General features: G+C 40.0%; 1 protein-coding gene across 1 annotated transcript; it reads right to left on the bottom strand.

Annotated features, from left to right (window-relative positions):
• Window positions 1-1,650: 1,650 nt before the first annotated feature.
• ctsd (cathepsin D) lies at window positions 1,651-9,928 on the bottom strand. The gene is made up of 9 exons (XM_086294957.1): window positions 9,757-9,928; window positions 5,879-6,035; window positions 4,573-4,696; window positions 4,311-4,429; window positions 4,038-4,237; window positions 3,534-3,656; window positions 2,672-2,816; window positions 2,459-2,557; window positions 1,651-2,191 (listed from the first exon to the last, which is right to left on the bottom strand). Exons 1-9 carry the CDS (start codon window positions 9,816-9,818, stop codon window positions 2,030-2,032), a joined length of 1,191 nt encoding a protein of 396 aa, XP_086151083.1. The 5' UTR covers window positions 9,819-9,928; the 3' UTR covers window positions 1,651-2,029.
• Between the last annotated feature and the right edge of the window lie 1,893 nt (window positions 9,929-11,821).

Genomic DNA, 11,821 nt, shown 5'->3' with positions numbered 1-11,821 from the left:
ATTCACTTGATTATCATGTATTTGTATGGTTTCAACATTGAAATTTCAGGAACTCAACCCCACATTGCAACACAAATTACCCATGCTAAACACCAGACACCCCAAAGTGTCGCCTGGTTCTGCTTTTAGCAGCAGTGAGTAACTTCTTTGTGTAGAGCTGTCATCATTTCCACACACAGTGTTTATGAACTTTATGAAACTAAAGCGGTTTTGTTGTGATTCCAGGTTGAGAAAATGATTTGATGGTAAAACTTTATCTACTGAGTACTAAACAGCTGTAAAGATTTTATATGTGTATTTATTACTGCTGTCAGTGTTAATCTCATTAAAATGACGTTAACGCTATAACCGCATTAACGCGGCAAATCTCACCCCATGCGTGGGGCTGCATGGCGCTAACACTTTAACGAGCTAACTGTGCTAACGCGTTGACGCCGTGCAGCCCCACGTGGCGTTAACGTTATTTTAAGGAGATTAATGCTGAAAGCACTAGTATTTATATGTATTTATTGAGAATGTTGGTTAAAATAACTACTTTTATGGGGAAATCTATGGTTTATGTATAGCTGATATTTTGTACATTATAGTGATTGATGTAAAGCACTTGAGGGAATAATAAAGTTTGAGTCTTGTTGGTTGTCGCACATTTTTATTCACATACTATAAAACCATCTTCCTGTACAGGGAAGTGGTTTTAAGAGGTCCTTAATGGAGATCTGGGGTCCAGAGAGTTGAAGGAGTGGTAATTCTGGGTTTGTCAACTGTGAGCTGAGGGAAAATATATATGTTCTGTTTCAGAAAGAGAGTTAAGCTAAACTCCGAGTCATCTATCTGGGTAATAGACTCTGTAAACCTAAGCTACGTACTGGCAGCTTTTATTTGACAGGTTCCTCTGATTCCTGCCCTCCTTCAGGCAACTGACTGACATTTTGCAGTTTCTTATTCAGTTAATATCAAAGCAACAGTTTTATTAATCTGTGGAAATGTGTGTCTTTACAAACATAATATAATTTAGATGATTTTTATATTTAACATATTTGCCAACCGTTAACTCAAACTACAGCTGTCAGCCTCATCCACGCGCTGGAATATTTACTATACTATACTGTAGGACTCAGTTAATAAAACAAGGCTTATGGACAAACACTGATGAACCTTTAATGGGAAAACACCTCACACTCCTGACATGTTGTTTGAGAAGATGTGAACGTTTGACAGTGAAGATCGGGGTCAAATGGTAAAGAAAGCTGTACTAAATGTAGTTTAATTTGACTCTTTGATTAGTCTGGATGTGTTCCAAGCTAGGATTCAATAAAATGCTCTTAAACAATTTTGAAATGTACAATAGACAATAGTGCTCAAAGTTTGAGCTTCAACAGCTCACCCCCTGCATATCACCAAATTCCTCAGTGGATTAAACTGGAGGCTTTGCTTCATACTTAGCCATTGTCATGATGACTCATGGTGAAGCACCACTGGCGATGGCTTACAGTTAGCATCCACAAACGCCCTAACTCTGATCTGATGACGTAACACTTTTCAAAACAGACTTTTAGACAACAGGTGGAAATGTGTACTTTTCTAAAACTTACAGAGACTGTGTCTTTAAAAGAACCACCCAAAATCAATTCACTCAAAACACAAAACGGATCATATTTTAAAAATTGTTTATTGAAGCTAGTCAGATTAAAAGACACACCTATCAGTAGTAGATACCATCTTCCTCCCAAAAATACAAATTCAAAAGTTCTTTTTAAAACAAATCCCTGATTAAAAAAGAAAAAGGATCACTTGAATGGGCAGGAAATTTATAATCGACTGCTCTTAGACACTTATCACACAACTCACGAAGTATCCTATCTGCTTCTCCTGCTCTTGGAAATCTTACATATTGTTCAGATCAGTGCATTTAGTCTATTCCATAAAATCTATTGCTCTATACCGTTTGATTGCAAAGCAACAGAAAACGTGTGCAGCTTAGATTTGTAGCGTTGCACTTGGACATGCTCCTCAAAAGTGCAGGATGGGCTCATTTGGATTTAGCAAAGCCCACCCTGTTGTTGTCACGATCGAAGACTGTGTAGTACTGGCCAATGAAAACGTCTCCCAGAATCCATAGGGGCCCAGCAGGTGGAGGGATGTCCAATCCCATGAAGCCACTTAGACAAATAGTCTTCCCAGCCTGACTCTCCTAATAGGAAGACAAAGATAAAGTCAAGAACAGGTGAACATGAAACGACCATCTTTTACATAATTCAGAGAATCTGAAGCGCTCGTGAGCAGGAACGAGGAAAACAAACTGATCCCTCCTCAGACACGAAGCCAGCCCTCTGCCGGTTGTGCTAAATCCAACAAAACTGCATTTGTTTGGACTTTAATGACGCGAAACACAGTCACAGTGTTGTTTTGTCACATCAGATGGGGACGCTCTGCCGCCCTCTGCTGGAAACAGTCTCACCTGGAGGACATACTGCTCTCCAGTCAGAGTGTAGCTCTGTCCGCCTACGTTGAAGGTGATGACAGGCAGCGATGGGATCTTACTGCAGTTCACCAAGTACTAAAACACAAATTTCAACAACACTTTGTTTTGTATTGTATTTGTGTGAGTGATGTTTGAAGGATTTTATATCACAGTGTTATTCAGCAGATTAAAGGTGAGGACTGCTCTCACCTCTCCCTGGATGAGCGGGATGGCTCCGATGGCCTTCTGCAGGGCCTTGACCTCGGCAGCGGGGCCAGTGATTAGAGAGGTCCCAGTGTCTACGATGGCCTCACAGCCGCTCTTGCACAGACTCAGCTGGCTGCCAACTGTCATCCTGTCAAACACATACAAAAACATTCACGCTACACGAAGACACTCAACTAAATGTCCTAAATTTTAATCACTTTGGAAGAAGTGATTCAAACACGTACTGACTGAAACTCCTTCAGACTGACCTGTTTGACCAATTTGTGTTCATTTGCTGTCCAACATATTTCAGACTTCAGGTACTGATGCAACTGTTTTAATAACCATTAATTCAATACGGGATGCAGGGGGCTAAACTCTGTCATAGCTTACATGAAAGTTAATTTCAATTTCGGTGGGTTTTTGGTGATCAAGCTGGGCCACCAGATATCTCGTTCTGTCCAAACAAGAACTAAAAATCAAAGATTAAACTTCTGATGATGATGATGCAAAACAAAGCAAAGCAGTGAATCTTCAGACATGAGACCAGAAATGCTTGCTTAGCAGTGCCTAAATTAAACAGTGTTGTAATGGTTAATCCCCCCACATGTGCTAACTGATGCTAAAATAGAATTATGTTTTAGTACTTGAATGTTACGCTTGATTCATTTCTGACATCTGGAAGCAGTCCAATGTGCCACATATGAAAACATGAATTTCAGTAGTTTTTAAACACGGTTTTCTTGTTTTTAACGACAGGTGGTCTGATAAGTTTGTTAAACACTCGATAAAAATTTTTCAGGTGAATGTTTTATGCATCGCTTCAGAAATTAAGCACGTATGAGTACGATATCTGAGCCTTTACCCATCCATGTGGACCTGCCAGTAGGCCTGCCGGCTGATGTTGGCATAGTGGAAGTCACCGTCGTAGTATTTGGGGTCGGTCCCTCCCAGGAGCAGCTCACCACCAGGTTCTGTGTCAGGGTTCCTGATGAACAGCAAGCTTTGATATTAGCACCTGCCCAAGTGTTTGTCTGAAAACACTTAATCTTAAAGGGAGAAACAGTCGTGTGATTTTCTTGTTATGTAAGAGATTATCCATTCAGACCTTCAGCAGCATACAAAACACTCAGTTAAACACAGCAAATATAAAACAAATAGCAAAAGTACCAAAAACCTGGCACTGACATTACCCACAAGGCTCACTGCTTCACTAAAAACACTTGTTTGTCCATCTTGGTCTTTTACAGCTGTGTCCCGTTCACACTAACCAGCAACACGTCAACATAAGGTTAGAAAACATGAACTCTGAGCAGGTCACTCTGCAGCCCAACACTCTGAGCTTGAGCTTAGAAACGGCTGCTCTCACCTGTTCAGGTAGAAGGAAAAGACGTTCTTCTCCACCTTCTTCTGGTTCATGATGTTGTCAAACACCGGAACCACCCCATCCACGGAGATGCGCGGGTAGGCCATGCCGAGGATCCCGTCGAACTTTGCTGCGATGAAAGCGACGCCGGGTTGCTTGATGGCCTCTCCAAAGATCTGTTTTTCTATTGATATGTCTCCAATCTGAAAGAGCAGGACGAATAATTAGAAGGAACTGACTCCGACTATACACTAATGTGGGACCGCTGAAACTTACAGTGCATGTATCCTGACTGAGGTAGCCCGACAAACTGCCAGATCCATACTGAATGGCAAAGGAAGTTCCATTCTTCACATATGTGCTGGATTTTGCAGAATTATATTTGTGGTGAAGCCCTGAGAAACAAAAACACACATTTTAATCCGTCTCTGTAATCTGTGCTTTGTTTGTTCAAACAAATCTTCTTGTGTGATCACAGGTAATCTGATTCTGCACGGCAACGCCATGAACGCCTTGTGTTTTGGAGCTGATAACTTACAGCATGCTATGTCGAAGAAAGAGCAGTGAACAGAGGGCACCCATAGGTTGGAGGAACCCGTGTCAAACACCACGGTAAACTTCTGAGGAGGCGTTCCCAGGGTAATCTCGCCATAATACTGGGCCTGGATGGAAAAGGAAGAAATCGATCAGTTAGCTGAGCTGAAAGAAGAACTATGCAGCTGATCTTCTGTTATAGTAACCTAAAGAGGACCAGGTCTACAACAAAGTCTCATCGTACATGTAAAAGTGAGCCAGCCTGTTTTTACGTCTGTCAGTATCAGCACATGTTATTAGGACGCAGGTCAAATAAGAAGTGAGTCATAGCAGTAAATCAGCTGCTACACAAAAGAAATGACTACCCCATAAATTCAGGACATGAAGCAAACTTCCATTTCATGTGACACAAAATCTCTCAGATCGAAACCTTCATTGCAAAATAGTGTCGACATTTCTGCCCAGTCACTGCGGTCACACAACGCTTCCTTTTTCTGAGCAAAATGTAGAAGTCACGTTCCTTTGATTGCTCCAGTGATTGATTTTGGCTGTTCACAGTTTAGGTTTGTCTGTGAAGACTCTCACGTTTCAGCCTTGCAGGGACACAAATGTCAAACTATGATGGAAAAGCAGCAGGAATACTAAAACTCATGAGCAGACAGCAAGCAGCAGTTTTCTTATGATAGATAACAAGAAGACAATTAATAATTTCACTTTTGGTTTGATTATATAAAAGAAAAACCATTTAAACCTCCCTGTTTTCTGGGTAGATTAGGCTGAAACTAATACAGAGCAACTGTCATGTTATAGATTCGTCCTGTTATAACGGTTATTATTAGCTTTAGTTTTTGTTTAAACCTTGATGTTTTTGGTCTACTCAAAATTGTAAGTCTGGTTTTTGTGTCTCTTTATAACCTATAAAAGCTGACTGAGTATTTGAAGACAAAAGAACTGATTCCACGATGTGTTGAGTAAAACAGTGCTAACCAGTCTTCTGTAGGCTCATTAGGATCCTGCAGCTTCCAGATCAATGAGTCAGCTGTCAGATAGTCCCTGTTCCTCTTGTGTCTCTCAGTCTCTCACTGTGAATCAGCCTTGTTAAAAAATATAATGTGTTTGCTGGGAATGACTCTGCCTGACAGACGAGCCTATTTTTCCAAACTGCTGGAGGATTTACAGAGGAAGGCTGAGGCAGCCACAGCACAAGAAGACCTTTGTTGTGGCTCTCCCTGCGAGGGTTTTAAACTTGTGAAAAGTGCATTAAGGAAAGTGAAGACTTTAAGGTTGCCAGTTTGGAGAGTGACGCTTACATCAAGGTAGTTCTTAAGGGTTTCTGGAGTGGGTCCGTTACTCGAGGGGAAGCCAAAGTTGTACTTAAGGGAGTGTTTGTCAGCCACAAGCTCCTTGATTCCTTTCCCCGAGTCGGTCAATTCACGTCTGATGGAACGGAATTTCTTTAAGGGAATTCTGAAAAGAGGAAAACAAAATTAGACTGCTCTGTTCATTTGCAGTGACATAACACAAGTCTGAATGCCTAGATCTGTGATCTGCAGAAATGTAACATTTCGTGTTCAGTTGGTTCAGAAAGTGTGGCGACACGTTTAGAAGCACACCAAAGCTTTAGCCTCCCTGTGAGCTTAGCCGTGAAGGCAGCTACCTCCTGGGCCTCCTGAAAAACTCCAGTTTCTGCCTTCACAAAAGATTTACATAAGTTCCTTTTTTTAAATCAAAAGAATAAATCACTCATAGAGCTGGGCGATATGAGATTTTTTCATATCACGATATGTTTTTTTCATTTCAGGCGATAACGATATCTATCACGATATAAGCCAAATAACTATATTTGTAAGATTTAAATGTGCCGTTGCTCACAAGTAAAATGTGAAATAATCAGCAGCTTGTTTTTATTTAAATATTTATTTCCCATAATAAGTTCAACAGGGTAGATGTACTTAAGGAACATGAGACTTTTTCAGATAAATAAAGGCAAATATTGCAAACTACACAAAAGGCAGCCGCTAAAGCGTTTAAGTTTCAAAATAGGACAAACGAAACAGACTACTAAATTGTCAATTCCACTTAGAAACAAAATATTAATTCTAAAAATAAATCTTAGTTTGTTTTACAGAAGAACAGACAAAACTGACTAACTTTTGTCAATATCAAATAAACTGAGAACTAAAAGGAAATTCTCAATCTCTCCTTGTTGTATAGCTTAGCTTTTCAAACAGTTTTAACAGTTACTTTAGTCTGACAAAAGCCGAATGACGAATTAGCGCTTCCAGTCAGAGACTGAGGCTACATCCACACGTACACGGGTATTTTTGAAAACGGAGATTTTCCGTTTTCGTTTTAAAAAATAATCCCGTCCACACATAAAGGCAGAAATGAAGGAAAACGCTGCTATGAACATGCCAAAGCAGCAGGTGGCGCTAGATTCCTAACCGTGCCTAAATGTTGGCCAATCAGAAGTCTAGAAGCCTCGGTGGGAAAAAGTAAACAAAGCTGGGGCATAGAAGCAGAACCCAGTCGTATGTGTGGAGGGACAGTAACTGTGTGTATATGTAAGCATTTAAACACTGCAGAGAGTAGAATTAACAGTAACAGTATTGTAGAAATTCATTTCACCGAAACAATAACGTGGCGCACAGTGTGACGCATGCACCAGTTTATTGTATTTCCAGACTTGCTTTCGGCACAATTTACAGTGCACGCTACTCTGTTTTTTGTCAGACTTGAAATAGCCGAAATACCTTCACACTACGGAACTTCTATGGCTCTTCCGTTTGACAATCTCTCCGGCATTGGAACCATCATCTGTTTTCTCTTCGGTCACGCTCGGTTGATTTTTCTAGTCGGCACACTCATTTCCTCCATTACGCGCTGGCTCCATTACCCGCTGGCTGCTTCCCAAACAAACACACGTGCGGCTTGGCACTTGTGCTGTACGTAACAAGTCACGCGACGTGACGCTGCAGCTGTGATTGGTTCGGCTCTGCGCTACTTAATTTGGATTGGCTGACCTTTTTTTTTTTTTTTTTTTGAGGACAAGAGCGGCGAGGTCTATCGCGATAGCTTAATTTCTCTATCGAGTAAAAGTTATATCGCGATACATATCGTTATCGTTCTATCGCCCAGCTCTAATCACTCATTATGATTCTGTTAATTACTAACATTAGGGGTGAAGCCACTTTCCCCAGTGCCAGCACTATAAGCTGTAGCCAGTAACTGTGTGCTGTGGCCTCACCTCTGCAAATTCAAGCCCCTGAACTGCACCTGTTGCCTGTATTTGTGCTCTTGGAGTATTTTCTACATTTTCATGGAAACTCTGTGCTTCAGTTTTGGTGAGCGATATTAGTTCAACTATTAATCCATTACTTAGCGTTAATTACCAGAGAGAGTTACATCAGTACAACACGACTGTACTGATGTACAGTCGATGTTGTGTGGGGTCGAACACAACATCGACCCCACCCTCAGGTCGATGTTGTGTTCACTTTTAACAGTGAAGCTCAACCTTCTCTGCTCACACTGCACAACCACAAACAACCTGCCCAGTGACAATTTTAAAAGTACGTCTTCTATCAAGTTTAAACCACGGGGAAAAAAAGAGAAAATCTTCAGTCCACTGAGTTTCCTTTGTGAAATATTAACACATTTTAATACTAACGCCTCGCAGATAAGGAAGTAGCAAGTGGGCCACATCTTATCTACAAAATGTTCTGCAACAGGGCTGCAAAAATGTGCACCACCCATAAGGCAAGCATGACATGATCAACTTTAAAAAAATATTTCTTCTGCCCTCTTGAAATGAAAATGCTAGTAGGGTTCATTGCTTCTGTAAATGTAAACTAGGCGTAAACCCTTCTACTGAAAGTCCCTCTATTTTACTGTAGCTATGCAGGAAACAAACATGTGACCCAAAGGCTTCAGGAAACACTAATCACCATCTTACTGCTACGCTTAAAACCAAGACGTACAACAAAATCCCATACTGAGTTTTTAATGTTCATCTGACAATTAATTACCAACAACAGAAAATCTGAGAATGTCAGAAAACAGGCTGTCGATTAACTCTACTCAGAATCTGAGCCCTGCTTAATTTAATGTATAATTTAAAATGGATAAAAGTCATTCTTCTCAATCTAAATATTCCAAATATTCCTTTATACTACGTATTAAATACATGTGACTTCACCTATCACATATAATTCTTCCATGTTAGCCCTAATTTAGGTCTAAATTCACACTCAGTAATAATGTCTTATTATTATTATTCCTACATTTATTCCTATTAACGACAATGGTACTAATATTAGTAGCAGTAATAGATGTGGTAGTAAGTATAAAGGAGGGACCGAGAAATTCGATTTTCATAAATACCAAAACCTGTTTTAATACTGAACTAGTGGGCTTACTTTGTTCTTCAACTCACGTCTGGGATCATGATTTTATGGCAGTAGTTGTTACTGAATAGGATTGTAAATATATTTCTTTCAGCATTCCTTCATACCGGCACCTCCCTCCCTATATATTCATCTATAGATCTGTTTGTGTTATAAATATAGTTTTCGTGTCTGTCTGCGCATGTCTGTTCAGCACTTATACACTTATTATTATTAGACCCAAAGTAAACACAAAGACATTTAGCTTCACTGTGGCGCTTTTAACGGCTCCCAGGCAGGAAGAAAAACACCTGTAACAGGCACAGTCCGCACAGTAGGCGTTTTGACATGTTAGTGCAGATAAAGCTCAGGTGTATTAATTACAGCTGTTTTCAATTTGAGAGCCTTCTACACGCCATGTTGTTCTACCGGCCAACCTAGTTTACTTTACCCGACGAAAGTGAGCCATAATAAATGATTAATTACGTCTGGATTTTCTGGAAGCGTCTTTGCTTTCCGCTGATAAACAGCTGTGTGTTTGGACGACGGGGGGCACAAGTCACAAGACCAACAGACAAAGAGAATACCATGAGCACACGGGAGACGATGCGGGCTTGTTAGCTAAAACAAGCTGAATAAATGTAAGAATAAAGCTGGCTGCCTGCTACCAAAAACAGCTCCTATGAAGCACAGCCTGACTGTCGCGTATTGCAGTGTTATTCATGGTAAGTTGCATTACAGACGAGCTAGCAGTGAGTCCAGCCGAAATAACAGGAGGCTAACAAACGGAATATTTCCCTTACCGCACCAAGGCGTCGTTAGTCAAGGCTAACGCTGCGATGACAAACAGGAATAAGGACCTCATTGTAACGGCTGGAAAATCACAGAAACACACTCCACAACAATGACTGAGCACTTCGCCTTGTTGACCACAAACAGCCGACTTTAATCAGCTGACGGTAGTCACCTGCCCAAAAATGAAGTCACATCCGGTTTTTTTCCGGCTTGTCAGCGGAAGTAGAAAGTTTTAATTTTTAGAGAACCGGCTCTTTCGGCTCCAAACCGACTCTTCAGGTTGTTTTGTTGCTTTAATTAATTAATTATTAACAATAATATAAAATTATGCACAAAAGGAATTACTAATGTAAAAAAAAACCCGTGGTTTTATTTATATATGTTTATATCTAAATATATACAGTGGTCCCTAGAGACAAAACACGTACAAACTCAAAAACACATTTCTAGCGTTAACTGAACTTCCAAAACAGCTGCCTAGATCCCTTAAATTACACAGTTGGAAGCATATGTGTGTTGTTTGTGTATTTATACACAAGCACTCATGTATATTCAAATAATTAAAAAAATGTAAATGTTCATTTACCTGTTATTACCACACACCAAATCCGGTCGTTGGTATGTCCTGGCTTGTGTAGCCACTAGGTAACAAAAGCTCAAAACTGCCCCTAGCATCCTGCACTTCTGTTGTGTTACTACGTGTTTTGGAGTTTGTACGTGTTTTGGAGTTTGTATGTGTTTTGGAGTTTGTACGTGTTTCGGAGTTTGTATGTGCTTTGTCTGTAGGGGCCACCGTAAATATACTTTTATTTATTCACTCCACATAAAATGTAATAAATAAATCATATAATACAAAAACCAACTATTCACAGTTCAACTTTTAAGTATTAAAATTTTCAGCTTTTTCCTTTTAAACAAATTTAAAGTGAAACAACACAAAACACCGCAAACCACAACACAATTAAATATAAATATGAAAAAATATGAAAACAAAAAGAAGATGCACATTCTCTGTCATATGGGCCTGCATGAATAAACTTTCTGAATCCTTTATCATCTGCAACTGAAAATAGTTGTGGATGATTACTATACCTTTCTAATGTGACATTGTTGACCCTGGCTCTCTCTCTCCCTCCCGCTCTGTTCCTATGCTACTGCGAGTGTAACTACCGCCCCTCCCCCCTCTGCTCAGCGCAAAGCAGAAGGCTCGCGTGCGGAGTGAAGCGGGGGAAAAAGTGAGAGAGAGGGTGAGAGAAAGAGAAAAAAAACCCCATGGCTCTTGATAAGGAGCCGGCTCGCGTCATTCACTTCAAAGAGTCAGCTCTAAGAGCCGTTTCGTTCGCGACCGACACATCACTAGTAAGTACTGAAAGGATTAGCCGAGTGTAATATATTGACTTTTTGGTGTTAATTACTCATTAAGCACAATTTTACAAAAAATTGTAATTTAACCTTACATTGTGCTAGTCCTTTTAAGCATATCAGTTCACATCTTTACAGAAGCCATTCAAACATTAAGAAATAATCAGACCTTTACTTTCAAACAAAAGGTTTTACAGTTTGTGAATGCTGATGGTCAATCACTGCTTTTTGAGCAATCAGACCATGAACCAGTCCTCTGACTGTTGGAACGTGTCACAAGACCCAACATGAAACCACTTCTGCATATGTGTTGTAGAGTCGGCATTGTTTTTCCCTCAAAAATGTGTTAAGGTGCTTTTATATAAAAAGTGATATGAACAGTACTCTTGGAAGTCACATGCTAATAGTTTTTTGTTTCAATCTACAATCACAAAAAATCTCTTTTGGCAAAACCTTTGAAAACAAATCAAAACTGTTTTGTGCTCAAAAGCACTTGGTGGTGTCACTGCCTCCACACAGCTAGTAAAACTAACACTACTGAGCATTCATTTACACACTACATATTACAATATACTATTTAAAACGCAGTGTTCAGCACATGCAATGCAGGATTGCCAACTTCACATGGCTGTCTTCTAATTGTACAAAACATTTACAAAATTATTTGCAGAATTTCTGAAAAGATTCAACAAGTTTGTAACAAAGATCCTG

This window comes from Aulonocara sp. 'chitande type north' Nkhata Bay, linkage group LG1 (genome assembly GCF_057382095.1).
Source record: "Aulonocara sp. 'chitande type north' Nkhata Bay isolate Kocher_YH1m ecotype deep benthic linkage group LG1, A_spYH_male_GT1.1, whole genome shotgun sequence".
Classification (NCBI taxonomy): domain Eukaryota; kingdom Metazoa; phylum Chordata; class Actinopteri; order Cichliformes; family Cichlidae; genus Aulonocara; species Aulonocara sp. 'chitande type north' Nkhata Bay.
Note: the sequence above shows the minus strand (reverse complement) of the source record. Positions and strands in the feature narration are given on the sequence as shown.

Coding starts and splice junctions, on each gene's coding strand:
- ctsd (XM_086294957.1), bottom strand. CDS start 9,818: ATGAGGTCCTTATTCCTGTTTGTCATCGCAGCGTTAGCCTTGACTAAC. Junction 4,697..5,878: donor CCCTTAAGAACTACCTTGAT/GTAAGCGTCACT, acceptor TTTTCCATCCAG/GCCCAGTATTATGGCGAGAT. Junction 2,192..2,458: donor GAGAGCAGTATGTCCTCCAG/GTGAGACTGTTT, acceptor TCTTCCTATTAG/GAGAGTCAGGCTGGGAAGAC.